Source organism: Anolis sagrei, chromosome 2 (genome assembly GCF_037176765.1).
Source record: "Anolis sagrei isolate rAnoSag1 chromosome 2, rAnoSag1.mat, whole genome shotgun sequence".
Taxonomy (NCBI): Eukaryota; Metazoa; Chordata; class Lepidosauria; order Squamata; family Dactyloidae; genus Anolis; species Anolis sagrei.
This window is the reverse complement of record NC_090022.1, coordinates 233770890-233797807: the sequence shown is the minus strand read 5'-3', so window position 1 is coordinate 233797807 and position 26918 is coordinate 233770890. Positions and strand designations below refer to the sequence as shown.

Below are 26918 nucleotides of genomic sequence, written 5' to 3'. Positions count from 1 at the left end.
TTCCAGGAATCTAATAAATGTGCATGTCTTATCATATGTATTTACTGTATTATTATAAGTGTCTTATTTTAACTTTCTACGTGGAGTGTGATCAGGTCTTGTCAGGCCTTGTTGTTCTGTTTCTTATTGTGATATGGCCTAAGGGCTAATCAATAAAATTACTACAATAAAATTACTACTAATAAATGTGATATTTGAATAGATGGCCAAGACTCTAGGGAAATAAAGTACTGCTAGCCATGGTCAAATCAAAGACTTACAGCTGTTCAGAGAGCAAGCAATGCAGTTATGGCTTCTGGGCTCAGCCTTTCTGAAATATTTGATTGAGCCTATTGTCATTACATTTTCCTAACACTGCATCTCCAAAAAGTTGTATCATGTTAGTCCATAGTAGGTACCTGTGAGCTCTTCTATCATTTGAATTTCCCATAATGTCTTAATGTAGCATCAGCGGGAGTCAAACAGTATATCTGCCAGCATAATTGCTTCTGCCAATGGAATTGAGAATAGGCATATTTCTGTTCCTCACAGCTAGATTTAAGTCATAAAGGAAATTGAAAATGGCAGACAGAACAGCTAACAGCTAGCCTTTGTCTATGGAAATGTATAGGCGTTCAAGTGTTATGTTGGTCCAGAAGGTCTGTATGTTTTTTCAAAATGGTGATACAGTCCCTGCACTAACCTCATCCCTCCATTATGTACTTTCTGTCCTGATGTCCCTCTGTTCTGAGCTAATTTCTTCTATAGGAGCAAAGAATAAAAAAGAAAGGGAATCACCCAACTGTAGAGAAATAACACATAAAGTGTGTTCAGTTTCATTCCTCTGCATGCATCTTTTTATTCCTGACACACTCCACTCACTCCATACCTTCTTTATATATGAATGGGGTGGACATGTAAATGATGGTCCTGAATTGAGCCTGAGAACTAGGCTTTATTCAGAATTGTTTCTCTATTCATTAGCAGTTTATTGTATGATCAGAAGAGATGGGACCAAGGTCAAATTATGATTTGCTTATGCTATTTCATTTTAGTTCAAGCTCTGTTAACAGCTACCTATACATAAAGCTAGACAAATGAATAACTAACCTGGAACCTGGGGCTGAGCCAGATGTTTTGACTGGAGTCCAACTCTGGGATACTGAAAAATGCAATGACAGCACAAGTACCTTAGAATGTTATGAACAATAATGTATAGAAGTGTGGGATATACAGAATGTAAATTTTCTCGGTGTATTCCAAAACTAGAACACACTGAAACAAACTGAGTGTACATAATTTTTAAACCATAGGAGCTCTGCAGGAAAGAGTGTCACTCACAAAAGCAGTAATTTATCTAGTGATTAACTGCACAAATGGTTGCATTACACATCTAGCATCAAAATGTTAAAAGCCTGAAGGATAAAAACAGACAACAGTATCAAAAAATAATGAGGGTCAACAACAGCTATCAAAGGTGATGTGCTATGTAGCAAATCAGCAGCAAATTCAGAGCTTATGATAATGTAAGATGGATGTATAACTGCCGGGGATTTACATTTAATGGCACGAGATGGAGTGGGGTCACATAATTTTTTTTCGTGTCAGGAGTGACTTGAGAAACTGCAAGTTGCTTCTGGTGTGAGAGAATTGGCTGTCTATAAGGATGTTGCCCAGGGGATGCCTGGATGTTTGGTGTTTCACCATCCTTGTGGCAGACTTCTCTGCATGGGGAGTTGGAGCTGACAGAAGGAGCTCATCCCACTCTGCCCAGATTCAAACCACTGACCTACTAGTCAGCAGTCCTGCCAGCACAAGGGTTTAATCCCTTGTGCTACCATTGTTGAAGGCCTGACAATGCTCTCACATGATTCTTTGGATCGTTGCAGTGTGGCACTGAGTTTCCTGGTTTCTTTGGGGCCATGTAGGAATTCCCCCCACCCCCAGTATTTTTTGTTTTGTTTTCCTATCCCATGCTGTATCTGAGGGAGATAAGTGATTGATTCAGGGTGGTGTGTGCAAATAGGCTGTGATTTGGCAGGGAGGAGAGGGAGAAAGTCTTTGGTGTACACCCTGGCACTCCTTTTGGTGAAGGATAGGGCTCTGATTCAACCGCTACAGTTTCTAGAACCTTTGGGATAGGGGAAGGATTCTGCTCTTGAGGCTGACCTAAAGACTTTGCTCTCACTTACTAGATCCATGACTTTGGGTGGGAGCTCTGGGTTTGTTTTCCAGTAAGTAACCAATCCCAAAAACCCAGCTACTGTGTTTATGATGGAAGTCAGGTGTTTCCCCAAAGGTATGTTGAGAAGGGAGCCTAGGATAGACACCTGAACTGGACTGGCCTCAGGGTACTCCCTTTTCAGGTCCAATTAAGTAATACAGATTAAATAAAGTGGTTTTGATTCAACCCAAATTTCTGTTTCTGGTCTCATTATTTCATTGTTGGTCGTAAAAAAAATCCAGAGGAAACTATGGTGTTCTATTTTCACTTTTTTATATATATACAAGCAACATCACTACACTATTTTAGTTTGATTAGAATGCTGCCAAACTTATTTTATGAGTTCAGTTCTACTCACCTGTATTGAACACATACAGGTCATCAACAGCTTTTCCACACTTGGTACCACCATACACATAGATGTTTTCCCCTACAACAGCTGAACTATGTTTGAGAGTTAGAGGTGCAATACCAGTGGTAGTAACTTTCTGCCAGGTTAAGGAACCTTAAGAATAAGAAATAATAGCAAATTAGTCCTTTCTTTAGAAAGGGGGAAGGGGAGCTGGCAGGGAAATTTTTTAGTTTTGCTTATTTCTCAGTGTCATGGAAATCTACAGTGCAGAGTGTTCTTAGATTTCTTCACATGTTCTGCAAATTGCAGCGTTCAAAACAATTCCCTTCTTCGTTTTGTTTTAATGTAATGTATAGTCCCAGAACTGACCTATGGAGTTGTTCCTCAGATTGGGGAAAGCACCAATAACACCTTAGAAAGCCAGCCATCTCTGGCCACCACCAGCATAACTTTCCTGCATATTCAGAAAGGCCTCCTCTCACTCAGAGAGATAGTTGTGTTTATAATTATTAATTATTATTATTATTATGGTAAGGGATTACATCATATAAAAAAGGAACCATGTCATTGTTTGAATAGATTGGCAAAAGCCAAGAGCTTAGTCTGTCCCGGGGAAACTAAAAGGACCAATGCCCTCTCCTCTTGGTGCTCCTTAAAGGGGAAGACCAAAGAGCAATTGCCACTGGCATTTTCTCACCAAGATATATTTTTTTAAAAAACCCAGAAGTATTGCTATAGTGGAGAGAGTAGAGGGTGAAAGGGCTTATTTTAGATTCTAGCATGATGGACTATGCTCTTGTCTTTTGCCAGTATATTCAGAGATGGTCCCTTTTTTGACAAGATTGAAGTGTTTATGCATGGATCCACTGATCCATGAATATGTCAACCTACATTTTTGGGTTGATATTTTGCCTAAAATGTCTAGACTTTTACATGAGTATTTACAGCACTCCAAGGAAAAGTTGCTTTCTGTTGCTGGAGCCTTTCGTTGGATGTGAATCCACTTCAGCTTGCAATTTCTTCTTCCCAGTGGAGATGCAAAGATTTGTACACTATTCCTGGCAATATCAATTTTCATCAGGACTCCCTATCCACTAGAATCCCCTTGAAACAGAGCATTAAATCAGTGCCCTTAACTGGGATGTGGTATGAATTTGGCCGTTCATCTTTGGATGCAAATTAGAAAACCCACTTGTGCAAAGACAACTTCTGTCATGGGCTTTAATTGGAATTTTCTTGGGCCTAAATTCAAGTCTAATTCCATTTAATCCATTAATGACTGATAATTAATAAATAAATGAACATGTATTTAATTCCCATTCATTCAATGGATTTACTCTACTTGCACTAAATGAATTCATTTAAGTCTGTGGGGTAACACAGGAATCTGTATTATTAGGCTTATTCTTTAACATACATATATTTTGAGAAATCATCACTGAAATCAGCATTCATCACTAAGTACCTCTGGAGTGAGAACATACAGTAAGACCCTTGTAAGCATAGAACCCATAGCAAATTCTCTAGGAATTTGCTAAGTCCTCCAAGTAATTATATGGTAATCTTTCCCCAAAAGTGACTATAGAGTCACCCTGAAGTACCTATCACATTCCTAGAGAAGATACCTCTTGAGAAATTTCTAGATCTATCAAGAAAACTCTATGCTGGTACTGGAGGTTAGGGAATTCAATGAACATCAGTCATGGTTGCAGGTAATCATGGGCTGGCCAGAAACATATTCTCTGCAAATTCCGGGATTTTACTGTTTCTCTTTCTCAGGGGTTCTTAATCTTGAGCTCAAATGTTCCTAATATGAGCTATAACACAAAATGCCCAATCTGGGTGCAGCTAGACATTCACCATTGGACTGCACACAGCTGAGTTAACATCTCTGCTTCTTTTCAACATTTTCTCGTAAAGTCACTGGTCCCCTCCTTCCTTCATTTTGAGACAATTACTGGCAAACCCTGAGACTTTCTAGGAAACTGATTTATGAGGTCCTGCTGCTCAACAGTCTTGAAGCATACAATTAGTCCTGAAATATGAACCATCTGGATGAACTCCTGAGATAACCCCTCTATAAACCAGCTACATATATTAACTTTGTGCAGTAGATCTGTAAAAAAAAAAATCATCTCCTTTAGAAGGCAGTCAGCATTCATTTTCTTTGTAATATCATACAACTATTGCTCAAATTAGGGCTTGGGTACTACCCCAGGCTAAATTCATACACACTGGAGTGCTTTGACTTCTGGAACTAATCAGTCTAAAGTGGGATTTAAAATATGGTGTATTATAACTGGCATTCAGCAGTACTGGGTAAGCCTTTGATTTGGAATGTTCTCAGCAGGGATCCTAACCAAGGAGCCAAATCACCTTCAGCGAGCAAAGATATATATCTGGAAATGAGTTGTTCAAAGTAGTGACATTCCTCTTGGTTCCATGGGAAAGCAGGCTTCAGAGCTCCATGGCAATAGACTTAATCAAATGGTATTTCATTCGTTTGTTCAGCCACTAGGTAATATATCAGGGCAGAATGAGTTCCAATTTTCCATGAACAGAAATAATAAATAAACCCACCAGAGGGAAAGCATAAGTTATGAACTAGAAGTTCAAGATATCCAATTAGAATGTTGTATATGTGTTTTACAGCTTATAATTTTAAATGGGACTATAACTATAACACTAGAGATGGGAATTGGTAATATCCCCTTCACCATCACACTAAAGATAATACTACAAAGATATGGTAAATTCGCCACATTCCGACAAGAGTGGAATCATTAGAAGTCTTTGTTGGAAGCCGACACTGTTGACCCACAAACAATAATAAATTATGATAATAAATGCCACTTATATAAAACATAAGCACGAGCATTGTTGACTTGCCATTAACTAAATTAACTATAAATCCCTGGCAATCCAATTTTATATTTTTACTCACCAAGATCAAATATGTAGATGCCTGGAAGGCAGTGCTCAGCATTCTCACTTGAAGAACCTCCGAATAAATATATCTTGTCTTTTACTATGCTATAAAGGAAAGACAAATGTTACAGAATGCTATAAAACATCTCCCCTGTAGTTATAATTTTGTATAGAATAATAACAAAATTGTTTCGTAATGAAAATTATTGTGGTCTAATAATCACCTGCCTTAGGGTAAAATAAAGGTTTTCCCCTGACATTAAGTCCAGTTGTGTCTGACTCTGGGGGTGTAGTGCTCATCTCCATTTCTAAGCCGAAGAACTGGCATTGTCCATAGACACCTCCAAGGTCATGTGGTCGGCATGACAGCATGGAGCCAGAGTAATACCTATTGATCTACTCACATTGGTATGTTTCAAACTGCTAGGTTGGCAGAAGCTGGGGTTAACTGTGTGAGGTTTTTGAGATATGTATTTTCCCCGAAGAACTCACAGCTTCAGACTCTTTCTTTCATGTCCTTCTTTCACATTGTTGTCTTATTTACTAAAATTGAAAGCCCCAAAATTGTTCATTGAAAGATTCAAGATCTAGGAATGCATTTTTTTTAAAAAAATGGGAATAATATGGCAGAAGGACTAATAATGAATAGGGTTATTGACACATAGAAACCCCTTTCACTGTCTTCATATCTCATCTGACCCAGGTTACTACTTGGATGGAGACTGCCAATGAATGCCAGGTGCTGTTTTAGAGGAAGGAACTGGCAAAACCATGTCTGTGTATTTCTAATAAAACCTTATAAAATTCATGCAGTTGCTATGAATTGACATATGAGTTGAAGGCACACACAGATAGCTGATCATTCTCTGTGCTAGTCTACCCGTAGCTCTCCCCAATAGATTTCAGAGAAATCTGAGAGAAACCCACACAGTCCATTTAGGAAGGTGCTCTCTACAACATCTAAGGAAGCAGTGATGATCACAACAATGGAGAAGCAATTGACTGTGACTACCTCCATATATAAAGTAGGCAAACGTCCTCATCAGACAAAGTGACAAAAAGGTGGCATGTGCTGCTTCCTCTACAGTTTTATGATGGAGCCCACTAGCCCCCATCACATAGTGTTGAACTACTCCCACTGGGGCTCCAACATAAAATTGTAGAGGAAGAATTGCATGCTGCCATGGTGGCAACAGAGGAAGACTCGCATGTTCAATGGTGATGGGGCACGGGGGGGGGGGAAGCTGGGTGGCTAATGCTTCCACCTGTGGAATGGGGCAACAAGTGAGTCTGGCAATGTGGGGTGTGGGGTGACAGGTCCCCCCCACCACCACCAAGCATTGTTGGACTTGCCATGATGTGTGGCAATTTTGGCAGCCCATCTGATGAGATTGTAAGAAGGAATACATATTGGTAGGGAGAAAATGCCCTGAAGAGAAATAACTACTTGAAAAAAATGTCTTTTGGACACAGTGGCATTTGCATTCAAATATACCATCCATCTGGAAATACAAATTCATATGTTCCTTTAAAGAGAAACCCAATGTTGTTTGGAGCTTGATGACATCTTTGAGGGAGGTGGCATGAAAAGCCCCATGTGGCTTTAACAGCTGTTGGCTCCCAAATGTTTGTAGATCTGTACACTTTCTTGCTAGTAACATGCTAAATCTGGCAGAGGAATGCATTTGATTTCCAAGCATTAAAAGAAAGAAAAGAAGCAAGTCAAAGAAAAATAAATTGCCAAGCACTACCGTATCCAAAAGTGAAACATGTTCCAAGTGAGGAAAGGTTTTCCCCCCCTATATTTTATTTTAATGTGTGAGTAAAATAACATATCACGTAGGTATGAGTCTGTAGTGGTCTTTTGACAGGGGAAATGTTGTTCTTGTTTGAAAAAAAAGAGAAAAATACTTGCTTTTGAATATATTCCAGTATCAATAATTTTATTATCATATAAATAAATTAGAACAAACCAATAATAGTTTTAAGTCTCAATTACAAATACACTTACTAGAACAAACCCCAGCAAATGCTACAAGCTCTAATAGGATTGTGCTGCAAATTGTTCAAACTGTCTATACCAAAATGTGAATTGAGACAACTTAACAAAATTCCAAATCAATTAATTGTGGTTGCTGTGATTTTTCCAGGCTGTATGGCCATGTTCTAGAAGCATTCTCTCCTGACATTTCGTCCACATCTATGAGAGGCAACCTCAGAGGTTGTGCGGTCTCACAACCTCTGAGGATATCTGCCATTGATGTGGGTAAAACATCAGGAGAGAATGCTTTTGGAACATATTGGATCTATACCAAACTCGGCATGGATACTCAATAAGCCCAAATGTGAACAGTGGTGGAGTTCGGAGAAAACAGACCTTGCGATTTGAGTAGTTGCTGGGATTTATAGTTCACCTACAATCAAAGAGTGCTCTGAACCCCATCAACGATAGAATTGGGCCAAACTTCTCACACAGAACCCCCATGACGAACAGTACCAGTGACTGCTCTGCCAATTTAAGAAGAAAATAATAGAATAACCCTATTTCAAAAGTTCTGGACTCTGAATAACACGGGGGCAACAGGAAGGACAATTTTTGTGGAGACCATTTTCCTGTCGTAGTTCTAAGGTGCTCTCACCTTCAGGGACAGGATCATTTTGTTCAATCCAAACCAAATTACCTTTTTCATAACAGAAAACTTTAATTGGCAGAAAATGCATTTCTTCAGCAAAGAAAGGGAAAAAACTACATCATCCAGTCCAAAATTCCTTTCCCTCCAAACAAGTATGTGTTCTATGAAGTAAGGTCAGGATTAGTTTTTAGGGGATGAAAATTGAAGCAATATTGATCTAGTGACAAAAAGGATGCAAGTACTAATACTACTCAAGTTGAAATAAAATGGGTGTGAAATTAACAAGTTCAAAGATGCTAGAAAATTGAAAGCAGGAAATCAGTCAGTGGATCAGTAAGGAGAAAGAACAAGCAGATTTTTTTTTAGCCAGGAACTAAGATTAAAAACAAAGCAGATATCAAGGTAGAAGCAAGACTGGATGAGGCACAGGAAATGTGGCTCAATTTGAAGGATGTAGTTGAGGAAAAGGACATGATAACTGCTGCTAAAAAAGACACACCAAGTACCCTAGAACTGAGAACAATCAGGAATACATAGTGACATGCAGCTGACTCATCCAGGATTGTACAAGGAAATTACTTTCGAAAAGGAAATGTTTAGTTCATGTATGTAATTAAGACATGCTGAGACAAAATCTTGGAATTGGTTACACTGACTGCGGAATTATCTACTAAATCCTTATACTATATCATTTGGGGCTCGATAGCATCCCGGAAAATGTGCATTATCTGAAGAGAAACATAATTTGACTAATTAGGATCCTCATAATCTAGCTGTGCATTAATTTGGCACTGCATGCAATTAGATTCATATACTTTTTCTGTCCTGTTACCAGTTGATCAGGCAGCTAGCTCTGACTGATAAATATAGTTAAAAAAAAGAGGAAAATTCAAGTGCAATTTGGACAGCTGATTTCCTCACAGCTTAAGTGTGGATGGGCTCACTTAACAATGAATTAGTCACCAGGAACATGCTGTAGGTTCCTTCTGTAAGACATTTATTCTGTAAATGAGGCATTGATAACTATGCAGAAGAGCGATGCACAATAATATGGACTAACCCCTTGCGTTGCCCCAGTGGAGGCTGGAGTAATATGATCTTCAGAATCGTAGCCATGCTTGGCATCTTACTGCAGCTTGACTCACTTTAACTATTGTTGCTCAGTGCTGTGAAATCATTAGGTGAGCAAACCCTTCAGGCAGCGCAGAGCATTGTGTCCTCCATCTCTGAAGCCAAGAAAGAACAGTGGATTAAGCTGATCACAGAGGTCGGCATGGGCAGGAGCAGCCAGAAGGCATGGAGGCTGCTGAGACGGTTGAGCAATGACCCCTCACAAACTAATACCCATGTAGATCAGATAGCACACCAACGCTTGAAGAATTGCAAACCCAATTGTGCCACCAAAGTAGGAAAGAAACCAATAGCCAGACAACCAGAGATTGAGAACAACAACCTTCATGAACCCTTTACATCTGCTGAATTGGACATGGCTCTCAATAAATGTAAAAATGGCAAAGCAGCTGGCCTGGATGACCTATGGATGGAACAAATCAAGAACTTTGGCCCAAAAGCAAGGCGCTGGCTGCTGGAGCTGATGAACAACTGCACTGCATCCTGTCAGATCTCCAAAATCTAGAGGAAAGCAAGAGTCATTGCCATCTTGAAGCCAGGCAAAGACCGTAATGACCCAAAAAGCTACAGACCAATCTCCCTGTTGTGCCACTTCTACAAAGTTCTGGAGAGACTTATTTTGCATAGAATTACGGAAAAAATAGACCAATGTCTGATCCCACAGCAAGCTGGCTTCAGAAAAGGCAAAAGCTGTACATTGCAAGTGTTGAACCTGACTCAGCACATAGAAGATGGCTTTGTAAGGCAGCAGATCACAGGAGCTGTCTTCATAGACCTGTCAGCAGCCTATGATACTGTGAACCACCGCCTCCTCCTGAGAAAAATGTATAATATCACAAAGGACTATCACCTCACCCGCCTCATAGGAAACCTGCTACAAAACCTGTTGAGTTCCAGGGCCAGAGAAGCAGATGGCGGAAACAAAAGAACGGCCTGCCTCAGGGGAGCATGCTTGCTCCATCCATGTTCAACATCTACACAAATGACCAGCCACTGCCAGAAGGGACAGAGACTCTGTAAATCCCTCCCTAGAGAGACCAGGATGACTTTATATTTAATGTATTTACATTGCTTTTATTAGCATTGTTTCATATTCATTATTAGCCAGTTTATCCTATATTAGGAGAAATGAGGGATACAAAATAAAAGTGAATAAATACATAAATATTGATTTTGGTAAAACTTACCAAAGTGAATGCCCTTGCCTTGGACAAGGAATATGTCCATCCTGTGGTATCCTTTCCCAAGTCAGATCAGTAGGAGTAACTGAAAATGAGAATATTTTGAGATTATCTTGTGCACAAAGAGAAAAAAACCCGCCCACATGGGATGGTATTATAGTAAGACTCCTGTATGCATGGCAGATATGTTTCCAGTTGGATCGCATACATGAAACTTCAGATATGACCAAACATCATTAAATTATCTGACTTCCAGTCCCAGCATACCTTAGAATTGCTCTGGAGGATTTAGCAAATTCCTAGAGAAACTCTTTTCTTCTGAGTGTGGGTAAATGAAACCTCAGATATGGGTTCCATGGTTACAGAGATCATATGTGGCTGCTTTTAATTACCACCCTACGGCTTTAATTCTAACATTTTTTTTTAAAAAAAACCCACCACAATTAAAATTACATTTTTCTTATTGTGAATAATTGATTATTTTAAATACTTTGCCTATTTAACCTGACAGCATTTTGAAACATTAGTGAAACACTAGATATGTCTCAATAATGCTCAAAGATTTACAGTATCCTTCTGCTAGCATACACTGGTATAATCCCTGTTACATCAATGAAGATTGCTTTCTTTGGTTCTAAACTGTTATGCCAGCATACATGCTTTTAACACACTACAGAAGGATGTATTGCTCCCTGTGCCAGGACCCTTTGCTTTGGATGTGCAACAACAGCTGAGGGCTGCAGGGCAGAGCTCCATCATCTTGGCAGCTGATTAGTTTTGTGAGATCCCAGCAGTACCTAGGGAAGAATATACAATTTTTTCAGGAGCAGAGGTTGTTTCCATTTCTATGGGTGAACAAGGGCACCCAAAAATCACCTGGGTGAATCCTTGCAGTCAACTGGTATTTGAAGGAATGCAGTTACATTCAAGAGTTCCCAGCTGCTCCTACACATCAGAGGAAGGCTCTTGGAAAGAAGGAACACTTTCTCCATCATCACTGATGTAAGTATGCTGGCAGAGATTCTGCAAGCAGTCTGTTGATACTCTATTTTATGTCCCTGCCATGAATAACCTCCACCCCAAGTTAGCAACCAGAAAGTGACACTACTGCTGCCACCAGCGACCTGCCAAAGGATTTGTCTCCCACCTCATGAAAGAATCCCAGGAGGTTGGTGACACAAATATCTTCAAGGCTAGCCAGAATGTGCCTTTAGGTTGATGAGCATGGCACAGCTTCCCAATGATTTCACCTTATACTTAATGATAAGATGCAAAACAAATGAAATTATTGTGTTTTCAAAAAATATTATATGAAAAGTTTGTATTTGGAATCAGACTATGTGGGGATCTGATTGACAAGGGAAATTCCCTGTTTAGGACTGTGCCCCATATAGATAGGTAAGGTACGTACCTTAAAGAATATTGCAATTATTCTAGTTAGGTAAAGGTTTCCCCTGACATTAAGTCTAGTTGTGTCCTACTTTGGGTGGTGGTGGTCATCTCCATTTCTAAGCCAAAGAGCCAACATTGTCCGTAGACATCTCCAAAGTCATGTGGCCAGCATGACTACATGGAGCACTGTTACCTTCCCACATAAGCGGTACCTATTGTTTTACTCACATTTGCATGCTTTCAAACTGCTAAGTTGGCAGAAACTGGGGTTAACAGTGGGACTCAGTATTACTAAAGCCTTATTGGCATCAGTTGTCAAGCAGTTGTTCAACAGGGGCGGCTCAACCCATTACGCAAAGTAAGCATTTGCAGTATAGTTGATTTTGCCCAGGGGCGCTCTTGAGGGAAAATAACCTTGACATATGCGAGTTGTAGTTACTGGGATGTATAGTTCACCTACAATCAAAGAGCATTCTGAACTCCACCAATGATGGAATTGAACCAAATATGGCACACAGAACTCCCACGACGAACAGAAAATATATATCAGTGATTGGTTTGGGGGGGGGGGGGATGCCAAAATACTGTTTGCTTACTGTTGAAAATTACCTAGGGCCACCTCTGGTTGTCAAGTATTATCAACATATTGAACGGCCCCACCCAGTGGTTCCATGTAGATTATCAAAAGTTTATGGAACATTGCAGACCCCTGAAGAAACCTATGAACTAATGGCCAACAGGCTGAACAGTCCCCGCCCCCAAACACTCTCTCTTAAGAATGTTCCACCAAGAAAAGCCAGAACTACTGTAAAGTGATGTCACCAAATCCTGTGTAAGAAATGTTCCAGGATACCATGGCTGATTGTATCAAATGCCACTGAAAGATACTGAAGGAACAATTGGAACAAACTCCCCTTACCCTAGGGCTATTTCTGTCTCATAACCAAGCTTCTGCCTCCTAACCAAGGTTAAACCATTGAGCTGCTGAACTGCCAACCTAAAGTTGGCAGTTTGAATACCTGGGAAGGGGTGAGCTCCTGCTGTTAGCCCTAGATCCTGATAACCTAGCAGTTCAAAAACATGCAAATGTGAGTAGATCTATAGGTACTACTTCAGTGGGAAGGTAAAACGGTGCTCCATGCAGTTATGCTGGCCATATGACCTAGGAAGTGTTTACAGACAATGCAGGCCGCTCAGCATGGGAATGGGAATGAGCATCTCCCTCAGAGCCAGATATGACCACCATCTCCAGAGCCAGAGATGAAACTGGAAGCCTTTACCTTTGTCTGTGTATTTGTGTGTCATAGTGTTTCAAAGCATTGAACGTTTCCCTGTGTCTGTATATGTTGGAATCCGTTCTGAGTCCTCTCAGGGAGATAGGACGGAATACAAATAAAGTGTTGTTGTTGATGCTTTTGCTGTTGTTGTTGTTGTTGTTGTTATTATTATTATTATTATTATTATTATTATTATTATTATTATTATATTAGCTTGAGCCAAGATTGGAATGGACAAAATAATCAATTTCATCAAAGAAAACCTGGAGTTGTGTGCCATTACTCACTTTAGAGCCTTATTTAGAATGGGGAGATTAGAAACTGCCCAGTATTTAACCAGGAAGGTCTAATGAAGTTATTTTCAACAAAAATCATAAGTTCCCCTTTTAGAAATATTGAAACAAGCCACAGATGATTAAATGCAGCTCCAAATCAATAATGAAGAAAGACTGTAGATAATTATATAGGAAATCTTGGAACCAGTTTGATTTCCAGATCACGATTAGTTACTCATACCGTAGAGTCCTGATACTCATTAAAGGCTTTTGTGAGAGCTTCTTGTCCGGCTGCTGCAGCATCAAACTAACATTGATCTGTATTAAATGGTCCGAGCAGATGGGACTATAGTCTCTTTCACAGAAATACATAAAACCTCCACCATCCAATTGGTCAGTCCTCCTCTGGCAGCTTTAATTAGACAGAGGTTTTTTATTTGTTTGTAACACACTTCCCCAAAATTATAGCGATATGCCTTTTTTTGCATTTCAAATGACTGGCCCATTATAGTGAAATATGTGCAACTCCTGTGGGAGGAATAAACTCATGAATAAGAAGTCTGCTAGAAAAGATGAATGGTTTCTCACTTGTCAACATGTAGAAGTCATTGAAATATGTTGGCTGATCATCCTGGGAGAAAAAAGAGAGATAGATTGAATTTGGTATTTTTATTTACAGGACATCAGTATTGTCGTCTAGATAAGAAAACTTTAAAATTAAATTCATGTTTAAGCTATCTCAAGTGACTACTGCTAGAAATAATAGCTGAACAGTTACCCAGAGAGCAATGGCATGTCTCTGAGATGACATTAGGCAACAATGAATAGAATGCAATAATTCTTAAGTAAATACTTGCGCACAGGGGAAAATCGAGAGGAAATGCACATGAGACACGCCACTTATTTTACTATACTGGCTTTGAACATTAAATGCTAATCAAATTAACAAGAAATAACAAACAAAACGGGTGGTACTTACACAAGTCTTATGAAAGGAACAGCCTCCAAACATGAATGCTATATTTCCTGCAATAGCCAATGCATGCCCATGTCTAAAGAATAACATGGAAAAAAGTAATTAACTTCAGATGTGCCAATTACAGACTTTTTTGGTCTTCAGTCAAATAAGAGAGAGGGAGAGGGTGAATTTATTAGTGTGTGTAGTGAATATATGTAAGGCAGCTTTGAACGGGAATATATGCAGTGTAGGCTCAGATAACCCAGTTCAAAGCAGATATTATGGGATTTTCTGCCTTGATATTCTGAGTTGTATGACTGTGTGGAAGGGCCTTCACTTGGTGCCTGCAGGGATGGCCAGCTCACTAGGGATGATTGGTGCATTGGTTTTCCTTTGCATCGCAGGGGAGGGGGGCATTTGACATGTGTTATAATGTATTTTTTATTTTGGGGGTTTTAATGTCTCTTTTGCTGTTTTTGTGGGGGTTTTGAGTGATGGTCACTTCTTGGGTTAGTAGGTGCCTTGTGGCCAAATTTGGTGGCAATTCGTCCAGTGGTTTTTGAGTTATGTCATTGAAAATGAAAAGAACATTTTAGATAGATAGATTTGTTGTTCAATATTCTATTGTATCGGATGCAATAGATCAGATGCAAAAAAGGCCAGGGCATCTGGATCTTGAATAGTTGTGCAGAGGAGGATATTTCAGGATTGCTATTCTATGCCTGCTGAAATTCACTCTTCTAATCAAGTTATAAAGATGACCAGTCCATAGACCATCATAGTTTTCTTTTGCATTTTGATCAAGTGACAAATCCCAATGGCAGATTTTTTAAAAACTGGGTAAATCTCCCTTGTAGAATGACTTTAACTGCAAACCATCATTGCTATGGAATTCAGATAGTTGCAGTTTTACAAGGTCTCTAGCCTTCTCTGCCAAAGAGTGCTGGTGCCCCACCAACTACAAGTCCCAGGATTTCAAAGCATTAAGCCATGGCAGTTAATTTGGTGTCAAACCACATTAATTCTACAGTTTAAATGCACCTAGAGACAGGTTGGCAGTTCAGTGTTTGAGTGAACAGTGACAGAACCTCTTAAAGTTCTACCCGAGAGGATAATGAAATAATAATATTTATCATATACTTCCCAGGTGCCTAATTCATTAGAAATTTTCAGTGTTGAAACTCCTTCTGAATATAATAACTACCTCCCTTCCACCAAATCTTGGCTGAGAACCTGTGTTGAGAAACATAGCTATGACAACGTCCCTATGATGACATAGCTGCCTTTCCCAATGCTGTCCCCAAAAATGTACTTTTAAAGCCATGTGCATTCATCAACAGAAGAATTTCGGAGGCACTGGAAAGCAGGGCGATGAGTAATTATGTGTCCTGTCCTCTTTAAGGCCCCATCTAAACTGCCATATAATCCAGTTCAAAGCAGATAATCTGGATTCAGAAACTAGATTATATGATAGTGTAGATGGGGTCACAGTTCTTGTTTGTTCTCTGACTTCATCATATGGGGCTAGATTGGGCGGCAAACACCAATGTAGCCCCAGTCACACACCGAGCCGGCTGGCTTCAATCACATGGTGTCATGCGTGAAGAACTGCTGGAGGAGCCTGGTAAAGCACGGCATTTGTTGGTGGCTTCCCAACGCTTGGCAGCAAACCGGATAGCTGCTGAGAGCCACTGCTGAAAGTATGATGAGGTGGAATGATCAACGTTTATCTGAAAATCTGTTTACACACACGTATACGTCATCACCAGCTGCAAGGTAATAGGGTAAAGGTTGTACATGGTACTCTAGAGAAAAAGAGAGCAAATTGTTGACTTCTGACTCCAATGTCTACATCAGTCCTGTCTTTTCTTGACCACCAGTAAGATCAGCTATTAAGAACTATTTAGTTCCCATAGCAAGACATCACCTTCCCTTAACCCAGTGATTTTCAACTTGTGGGCCTCCAAATGTTTTGGCCTTCAACTCTCAGAAATCCTAAGAGCTCTTAAACTGGCTGGGATTTCTGGGAGTTGGGCCAAAACACCTGGGGACCCACAGGTTGAGAACCACTGTCTTAATCTAATGATGGACATACCCAGGTCTGCTCATTTTCCAGGGTACATTAATCATTTATCTTTATTTGAAAGTGAAAATGGTCCTGGTTTGCCCATGTCTTAGCAGAATAGAAACTAATTTTGTTTTGCAGACAAATACTTTTTTAGTTTGCCATGCATTTGATGAGTGACTGCATAAAGACCGTAACCACCTAAACAATGTACTGGATCCTGCTAATTGTTGTATTCAGTGTGTTTGTATGTCTAATGATATATGTTTTAATCTGGTTTTTTTTATAATCTTGTTATAACTGTATGATTTCCGGTGTTGTACGTTGACAATGTGCTCATGTTGCACCTTCTAAAAATGTTTCACTCAAAACTTAATTACACCAACAGTGTGACTATCTTCAAGTTATGTTTGTGTGGTGATCACAAGCTCCCTGCTAAATATTTATTAGCACAATTTTTTTCAATATAAAAATTATCACCAAAGAGGTGTTATAGAATCAATGCAAAAAGCGTCAGGAGAAATGCCTCTGAAACGTCAGGAGAAATGCCTCTAGAACATGGCCATATAGCCCGAAAAAACCCACAAGAACTGAATGCAAAAAGCGTTTGCAAACAGATGCTTTATTTCCTGTGTTTTTCCTAAACAGTGTTAAGCAAATATGAAGTGTGAAAAAATGCCTAGATTTGCTAATGCAACATTTTTGATCCTCTTAAACGATTTGATCATATAATATTAATTGAATCTTTAATTTAAACATTTCTGTATTATCAGAGGTTAGTCCCACCACATTAACAGAAAATTGATATAGACTCCATTTGAAGTTTATCCTATTTATTGCAATGCAAGAAGCAGGCCAGTGAATTAAGAGAACTTGATATTCTCTAGGAACTTCCCCCCCTCCACATACACACGTGTATATTTCACTATTCAGTTTTATTAAAATACGTGCAAATAAAATGAACAAACAAGTGTGTGAGAAAAAAGTCCGCTTTTCTCTTTACCATGACATACCTAGGAGTGGGAGGATCTCCAATTGCTTCTTTTCGAATCCAGTGTCCACTTGCTAATGCCATGTTGCAACTACTGGAAAAAATATTTTCAGATAAAAAGGTGTGAGTTGTTTTGACAGTATATGACAAACTTTTAAGAAATTGTTTACAAATGGATATTGTGTCTGGGTTCCAAACAGCATAATGTGCGAATGAAAAACACAACTCCTATAGAAGTGGGTGGAGACAATCGTTAATTATTTTTTTTAAAATCATTATTACATGAATAGAGAGAAAGACAGTCATAACAGGTCTGATAAGGCTCCTACAATTACTTTGTGAAAAATGCTCAAATAATGACAAAGCATGAGTCAAGACTGCTTCTCCCCCTTCATTTCTTCTCATCGTGTTCCACTCACCTGCGTGCCTCAATTTTTCATTAAGAGCACAGGAAACAGTGTCTCAGCAAGCTCACTAAGCCGTCAAATATTAATTCCTTGTCTAGTTACCTACCTTGATAGCAGTTGCTATGATACTAAAGTACACAGGGAGAAACACGCACTTCGCAGATGTCATTCTGATTCTGCATTATTTCCGGGTTACTTGAAGTCATGGCAACATACATAAGTAGATACATTTCACACTGTCCATCCAACCCACACAATGTACCATCTTCACATTGCTTTATAAGATAAAATTCCAAAATGTCTTAAATGACATAATAACAAGACCAGAGGCAGATTTTTTTTAACCTAAGGTTGGAATCGTGTAGACCAGCACTTTGCAAATTGTGTGTTTTAACACGATAGTGTGTTGGCTGCAGTGTATAAGTGTGTTGTATGAATATAAGAAGAAACCTCTAAGTCTATGTGAAATAATATATTTTAGAAAAAAAATAAAGGAAAAGTTTTCCTGAGATATGTTGTGCTCCCACACATTTTGTTAATACAATTTCTCAGAAATGTCCATATGTATTATAAAGGGTTGGTTTAACCTCCAGTTTGCTAGTAAAACTGAATTACTGTGTCACAAAATTATGTATGTCTGAAAGGTGTCACCAACATGAAATGTTTGGAAAGCTCTGCTTGCCAGGATTTAAGCTCCTCTGAATTCCACAGAGTTTACATTTGAGATGGTATGCACAGAATTACATTGTAAGTAATTAAGCAATATAACTAATACGGTGATACAAATAATTTGGAATGCACTGAGTAGACACACATAGGGTTGCATTACAAATTGGCTTAGCTCTATGACCTCTAGCTGGTTTCTCATCTTTGTAAAGCCTAGTCTCTCTTCCTCCCTTTCTTCCTGTCTCTCTGTATAGGAGAGTGGTAAGAATATGTGTTATGAACTGGAATTCCCAGCATTCTTAATCATCATCATCATCATCATCATCATCATCAGGTATACTGACTAGGGCAACTGGTGGAATGACAGTCTAGCAACATCTGGAGAGACATGTAATTCCTACCCCTGGTATATGAGATACTGCATAAATTTCTACTGCTTCAAGTAACTTCTTTGAAACAGTATGATTGATTCCTGTGACAAAGATCACAAGATTCTGCTACTTTCTATAGACACATCCAGAAGACCTCCTCAATGGATTGTCAAAAGGTCCTGAGGAGAGGACATGTGTTCCACTGAACCCAAGGGTGAAACCATCTGAGTCATGTGCTTCCAGGGGGTCTCCCAGGGTGGCAAGGTCACAGGGGAGAAATCGGACCAAGCACAATCTGAAGTTTTCAATAGCCAAGGAGGCAGATGATAACATGGTACATGTTATAATGGATGTGAAGGTGGAAGAAGGCTGCAGCAGATGAGGGGCCACCGGTTGTCGGGTTAACCATACCACTGGATCGGAACCTATTTCTGTAAAGACTGTGTGTTGATCAAGTGTGCACTGATCTCTCCACACGTAAAACAAGCATCTTCCAAGAAAAATGAAAGAAAACCAATAAAAGTACTGTCGTGATCAGCTAGTGACGACAGGACAGGACTGTGAAATATGGAAGCCCCTAGCCACAGACTGGCACATAGGTGGGGATATTGACAAAATCATCATCCTGGATTATTTTAATGCAAGAGTTGGATGAGATTTTGACCTGTGGCCACTGTCCAGAGACTATAGGAAAAGACTGGGTTGGAAACAGCAACTCAAATGGCATCCTACTTCTCACCAAATGCGTGGAACACAACCTTGTCATCACCAATATGCTCTTCCACCAGAAAAACAAATTTAGGACATCATGGAAGCACCCCCGATCAAAGCATTGAAATCTCTTAGATTATGTAATTATAATCTAAGAGGTTATAATCTAAGCCACAATGTGCTTCTCACAAGAGCCATGACAAACACTGATGACTGCTAGACAGACCACGGGTTAATTTGATCCATGATGACCATCAAGATTGCCCCCAAACACAGACTCCAAGGAAAAAAAGATAAGGAGTAAAGTGAATACCCAAGCCCTTCAAGAGCCCTCCAAATGAGCCCTTCTCCAAACAACACTCAAGGATCATCTACCCATGGAACAACCTGAAAATGTTGAGTAACATTGGAATAAACTGAGCATAATGGATATGGACTGTGATCCTACACATTTACATGGAAGTAAGTCTACTGAGTTCAGTGACTCACCCCTATGTGAATGTGTATCATATTATAGTCATACTCTATTGCAGTATATTTACATGTGGATGTGGATGTATATGTTCTATAACTGCTTGGCAGCAACAAAGTTGCAAAGACAAACAACATTATGGTCTGCCTTGCAAACACTGTACTAACAGTTTATGACTGTCACAGCAAAACAATGGTAACAAAAACAAATCATTGTCTGCATATACAAACTCCCATTGCAAAACATTGGATCAAAATGAAATCTAATGAGACTATGCATATCAAGTCAAGAATGAGGGTGTTGCTCTCTTGGAAGTGTTGAATTCCGAGAGGGCAATTTGGAACATATCTCCCTCTGTGAACCATCAAGGAGGTTAAGATCTTCTGGGGAGGCCCTAATCTCAGTCCCACCAGTATTGCAAGTGTGGTTGTGGGGATGAGAGACGGGGCCTTCTCAGTGGTGGCTCTGAAACTCTCTCCCCAGTGAGATTAGATCAGCGTCTTCCCTCCTGGCCTATAGAAAGAGAACAAAGACATGGTTATGGAACCAAGCTTGTGACTAGTGAAGTGACAAAGTACAAGAAGTAATTATGGAAAATGTGTAATCGACATCTGGAATGGCCTTGTCTATGAGTTTGGATCATGTGATTTTAATGTTTTTAATTTTTACACTTCATGTTTAAATGTCCTATTATCTTATGGTGAATTTGTCTTTTGTATTTTATGCTTAGTCATATGCTGTTTGATTTATGATTTGGTTTATAATGGCAATATTTTTGCCATTATTTTTTTAAACTGCTTTGAGGTGTATAAAAACCTCAAAGGTGTGAGAAAAGCAGAATGGCTAATGCTTACGAATGATGGGACCTGTACTTCAGTGTCTTTGGAATCATGTTTTCCCCTCCCCTGCATTACATATGGCAGTAGCTTTCCTATAGTCAGGAAAAAAAAGTATCATTATACTTTTAAAATCAAACAGATGAACTTGTTGCACTTTCAAAGCCCCTTTGACAGCACAGCTGGTCTCTGTAAATGGGTCTAGCAAACTGTCCAGAGGTCTAGCAAATTGTCCAGAGGAAGGTACAAGCAAACTTTCACTGAACTTATCTTGCCAAGAAAACTTTGCAATGGGCTTACCTTAGATTGTGGTAAGCTGGAAATTGCTTTAAGGCAAACAACAACAAACCCGTATTTCCACTTTGGCACAATTGCCCTCCAGTTTTTAGGACAAATGAAGAGAGCTTTCACTGGCAAGCTAGAAGAAACATACTTCTTTCTGCCTTGGTTCCTTGCTTTGCTTGCAGCAGCACAAGCATCTGACATCACCACCGACAGTGGCGCCCGGTTGGCATTTATACCAGAGAGGTGTTGGATCCAATCCAGGTTTTAGTCTGACCTTCAGAGATGTTATCTAAAAGGGCTGAAAAACGATCATTGAACAGGTTCGAAACCCCGGATAGTGCTATGCCTGCTGAAATTCAGTCTTCCAATCAAGTTTTAATCAGTCTAATCAAATGAGCCCAGCCTGCATTTGCATTAGGCTAACATAGTTTTCCTTTGCATTTTGATCAAGTGACCAGAGATTTTGTATTTGCCTGTCCCAACAGCAGATTTTTTTAAACAGAGGGTAAATCTACATTGCAGAATTAATGCACCACTATAACTACCATAGCTCAGTGATATGGAATAATGGAAAAAGTTGTTTTACAAGGACTTTAGCCTTCTCTGCTAGAGTGCTGGTGCCTCACTAAACTGCAAATCCCAGGATTCCATAGTGTTGAGCCATGACAGCGAAAGTGGTGTCAAACTGCATTAGTTCTATAATGTAGATGAACCCTTAGAGCAGATTCCTCACAGACATGGAAGCTGCCAGCTACCATTGACCATTAGGGTTAATATGCAACACTCTCTACGTGGGGTTGCCCTTGAAGACTGCTCGGAAGCTTCAAATGGTCCAACGTTCAGCAGCCAGGTTACTAACAGGAGCGGCTCTCAGGGAGCACACCACTCCTCTGTTGCACCAGCTCCACTGGCTGCCAATCTGCTACCGGGCACAATTCAAGGTACTGGCTTTAGCCTATAAAGCCCTAAACGGTTCTGGCCCTACCTACCTCTCCGAACGCATCTCCTCCTATGAACCGACCAGGACATTAAGATCGTCTGGGGAGGCCCTGCTCTCGGTCCCGCCCGCATCGCAGGCGCGATTGGTGGGGACGAGAGACAGGGCCTTCTCGGTGGTGGCCCCTCGGCTATGGAACGCCCTACCTGTGGACATCAGACAGGCCCCTTCACTGCTGGCATTCCGGAGGAAGGTCAAGACTTGGCTTTACGAACAAGCGTTTGGCTAATAATGCAATGAAATACAGTAAGATGGTTCAACTGAACATAGGAATTGGTATAAGGATTATGATTATGGATTCTGATTTTGATTTGTTTTGCTGAGGCGCACATTTATGATAATGGTTGTTGTGACTTGATGTTTTGTATAATGTGTTTTAATTGCCTTTTTGATGTTATTGTATTAACCTTTACTATGTAAACCGTCTTGAGTCGCCATTTCGGCTGAGAAAGGCAGTATAGAAGTAAAGCAAATAAATAAATAAATAAATAAATATGGTCCATTTGGGTTGTTCATACTGCATTTATGCCATTGTTGTAGAAGAGCTCTTCCTACCTGATAAATCCTGACAATTGCACAAAAAGCTTTTATTGTTGTTGTTTTAGGCTTATTTGAAGTTAAGAAAACAATTTCCATCATTGTGCTCCTGCCAAATCAAAATAAATTAAACTGTCCATGTGGCCTGCAGATCTGTATTGTTTAGTATTCGCCCTTGCCGTAAGATAAATGTAACACTATTCACTGTTGCTCATCAGTAATACACTTGGGCAAGAGAAAAATGATTAAACCAGTCAGGATGGGGCATTTGGATGCAGTCCAATGTATGATTACGCATTTCTTACCAGCTTTGTGATTTCAATACTTTTGACTTTTTTCCAAGTAAGTCACAATTTAAACTACCAAAGCCATAATGATGGTATTTAAATGATGACTGAAACTGTAAGCTCTTAAGTCTTCCTTAATTATTAGAAAAAAATTCTGTTGTCACACTGAAGCAAAAAAAAAAAAAAGCTAAGTTAAGTAACAAATCTAATACTGAACATAAGTTGGATCACTACATTCTAATTAATATAAGTGCTTATGTATGCAATTGCCCATGGTTTTCTATTAAATGAGGTCCACAGTTACCTACTTAATGGGACATTTATTATATGGCTTAAATTAGAAGGCTTTTCTTCCCACTGGATCTGCTTAATGATGAAACTAATATATTAGAGTAGAATCCATGATGCCAAAATAAAGGCTTGCTGAAGCAAAGTTGGTGCTTCATATATAACTGTTCTCAAATTCAGTCTCCTCTTTCTGTGCTCCTTCAAGTTGCCTGTCAATGTATGCTGATTCCATAATTTTTATGGGATTTTCTTAGGCAAAGAATAATCAGAGGTGGTATTATCAGTTCCTTTCTCTGAAATATAGCCTACAACACCTCGCATTCTCACCCAAGTGGTTGATCCTGCTTATTGTCCAAGATCAGATAGGATTTGGTACCTTAAGGGCAGGGCCCCCCAAACTAAGGCCTGCAGGCCAGATGCAACCCTCCAAAGTCCATTACCCGGCCTCTGCCCTAAACCTTAGACATAGGGTTGCCCTAAGTCTGAAAGGACCTGAAGGCACACAACAACAATCCTAATTAACCTGACTATCTCATTAGCCAAAAGTAGGTCCACAACTATGGTTAAATTATTCTTCATTTTAAATATTGTATTGTTCTTTCATTTTTGCACTACAAATAAGATATGTGCAGTGTGCATAGGAATTTCTTCATGTGTTTTTCAAACTATAATCCACACCCTCCCTCAATCAGTCTGAGGGACCATGAACCAGCCCTCTGTTTAAAAAGTTGTAAGATATTTAAGCATTCAATCCCTATGTTTTATATTTCAAAGCAAAGCAAAGCAAATTTGAGGTTTTGACAAGTACTTGAGCTATTTATTTATTTATTTATTTATCATGTCAGAAGCAAATTGGGAATACAGTTATAATGTATAAAAAACTACAAACAAAGTTACAAACTTTGCATTATACTAAATTTCCTTTGACCAGAAGCTGGCCACTCCAAGTGCCTCTGGTATTGCTGTAAGAAGGTCCTCCACTGTGCATGTGGCAGGGCTCAGTCTGTATTGTAGGAAGTGGTCTGTGGTTTGCTCTCCTCCACACGCACATGATGTGAACTCCACTTTATAGTCCAATTTCTTAAGATTAGTTCTGCATCTTGTGGTGCCAGAGCACCATCTGTTCAGCCTCTTCCAGGTCACCCAGTCTTCTGTGTGCCCAGGAAGGAGTTTCTCATCTGGCATCAGCCACTGATTAAAGTTCCGGGTTTTAACCTGCCACTTTTGGACTCTCACTTGCTGAGGTGTTACTGTGAGTATCCCTGTAGATCTTAGGAAGCTATTTCTTGATTTAAGACCTTGGAATCCTGGCTAATGTCCGAACAGAGGAAGGGCCGGAGATGTTAATGCCTTGGTCCTTTCATTACTGGCTGCTACTTCCCGACGGATATCAGGTGGTGCAATACCAGCTAAACAGTATAATTTCTCCAGCAGTGCAGGGCATAGACACCCTCTAATAATGCTGCATGTTTCATTAAGAGCCAGAGCTGAAACTCTGGGAAACCGGTGTTCAAATCCCTACTTCAGCAAGTCACACTGAGGTTCCTCTCAGCCTCAGAGGAACACAATATCAACCTCTTTGAACAAATCTTATCAAGAAAACCCCATGATAGGTCCGTTTAGGATTGCTATAAGCCAGAAACAACTTGAAGGCAAGTATAAAACCTATTTGAATTTAATGCAGTACTAGATCACCTAGGTCAGTTGTTATTGGGGTTTCCAATTTATGGTGATAATAAATTTTGTAGAGTCAACCTTGTTTGTTCAGTGGTTTGGGACTTCAGACCAGGGTCCAAATCGCCGCTTGGCGATGGAAACCGCTGGGAGACCTTGGGCAAGTCATTCCCTCTCTCTCAGCTTTTGAACAAATCTCATTAAGAAAACCCAGTGATAGGTTTGCCTTGGGATTGCCCACAGTCAAAAATGACGAAGTCAAACATGAATTGCAGTCCCAGAACCAGCAATTCCTAATAATTGAGTAAAATAATAAAAAGTAGCTCTGTTCAGCACCCCGTGTAGGGATTTATTGTATTGATTTGTATGATTTAAATTGTATTTATATTAATATTATATTGTATTATTTATATTTTGTTCTGCTAAAACACACACTAAGCGCCCCCCCCCCCCCCCACACATTATCTGCTTTGAACTGGGTTGTATGGCAATGTGGACTCAGGTAACCCAGTTCAAAGCAGATGTGTGATTTTTTTGCCTTGATATTCTGGGTTACATAGTGTGGGCCCATAGGTCCCTTCCACGCAGCTGTATAAAATCCCACATTATCTGTTTTGAACTGGATTACATGACAGTGTAGACTCATATAACCCAGTTCAAAGCAGCTGATGTGAGATTTTATTCAGGTGAGTGTAAGGGGCCTGGTTTATATGGCAGTGCGAACTGGCCCTCAGATAATCTTGGGCCCTTCCACACATCCCTATATCCCAGACTATCAAGGCAGAAAAGCCCACATTACCTGAGTGTGGACAGAGATAACCCAGTTCAAAACAGATATTTTGGATTATATGGCTGTGAGGAAGGGCCCATAGCCACACTCCATTCTTTGAGCTGTTAGGGCCCTTCCACACAGCCATATAACCCAGAATATCAAGGCAGAATATTCCACAATATCTGCTTTGAACTGGAATATATGAGTCCACATTGCCATCTAAGTTCAAAGCACATAATGTGGGATTTTATTCAGTTTTGTGGAAGGGGCCAACAGTCAAGTAACCCAGAATATCAAGGCAGAAAAATCCACAATATCTGCTTTGAACTGGGTTATCTGAGGCGACACTGCCATATATCCCAGTTCAAAGCCGATAATATGAGATTTTATTCAGTTTTGTGGAAGGGGCCACAGTCATGTAACGCAGAATATCAAAGCAGAAAAATCCCACAATATCTGTTATGTACTGGAATAAATGAGTCCACACTGCCATATATCCCAGTTCAAAGCAGATAATGTGGAATTTTATTCAGTTTTGTGGAAGAGGCCACCAGTCATGTAACCCAGAATATCAAGGCAGAATAATCCACAATATCTGCTTTGAACTGGGTGATCTGAGTCCACACTGCCATATATCCTTGCTCAAAGCAGATATGTGGGATTTTATTGTGGAAGGGGCCACAGTTATGTAACCCAACATATCAAGGCAGAAAATCTGCTTTGAACTGGAATAAATGAGTCCACACTGCCATATATCCCAGTTCAAAGCAGATAATATGAGATTTTTTTCAGCTGTGTGGAAGGGCCCTCAGTTCAAAGCAGATATTGTGGATTATATGGCTGTGTGGAAGGTCCCACAGTTAGGGCTCTTCCACACAGCCCTATATCCCAGCATATCAAGGCAGAAAATCCCACAATATCTGCTTTGAACTGGGTTATCTGAGTGTACACTCAGACAACGTGGGATTTTCTCCCTTGATATTCTGGGATATAGGGCTGTGTGGGAAGTCCCAATAGTGACTGGCCATCATTGGATCTGGGAGTGTGAGAGACCACAAAGCCCCGGCCCTCCTCCCTCACGGCCCCGCCTTTGCAGAGGCCCCTCCCCTTTCTCTCTGTGTGCGTGACGCCACCTCCGGAGGGAAGTCGCGAGGCAGGGGCGGGGCTGATTCCCGCCGCCGCCGTTGCTGCTGCTGCTGTTGGGGTCACGCGCCCTGGGCGGGGCCTGG

At 40.0% G+C, this 26918-nt stretch overlaps 1 protein-coding gene across 1 annotated transcript in view; it reads right to left on the bottom strand.

Annotated features, from left to right (window-relative positions):
• LOC132766443 (rab9 effector protein with kelch motifs-like) overlaps positions 1-17893 on the bottom strand; it is a 61643-nt gene extending 43750 nt beyond the window's left edge. The window contains exons 1-8 of the mRNA XM_060760822.2: positions 17806-17893; positions 17409-17480; positions 14352-14424; positions 13961-14003; positions 10435-10513; positions 5500-5588; positions 2562-2708; positions 1090-1141 (exon numbers count right to left, since the gene is read on the bottom strand). Of these exons, the coding sequence (XP_060616805.2) occupies positions 1090-1141; positions 2562-2708; positions 5500-5588; positions 10435-10513; positions 13961-14003; positions 14352-14424; positions 17409-17470 (545 nt within the window). The 5' untranslated portion in view covers positions 17471-17480; positions 17806-17893. The remainder of the gene's footprint in view (positions 1-1089; positions 1142-2561; positions 2709-5499; positions 5589-10434; positions 10514-13960; positions 14004-14351; positions 14425-17408; positions 17481-17805) is intronic.
• Between the last annotated feature and the right edge of the window lie 9025 nt (positions 17894-26918).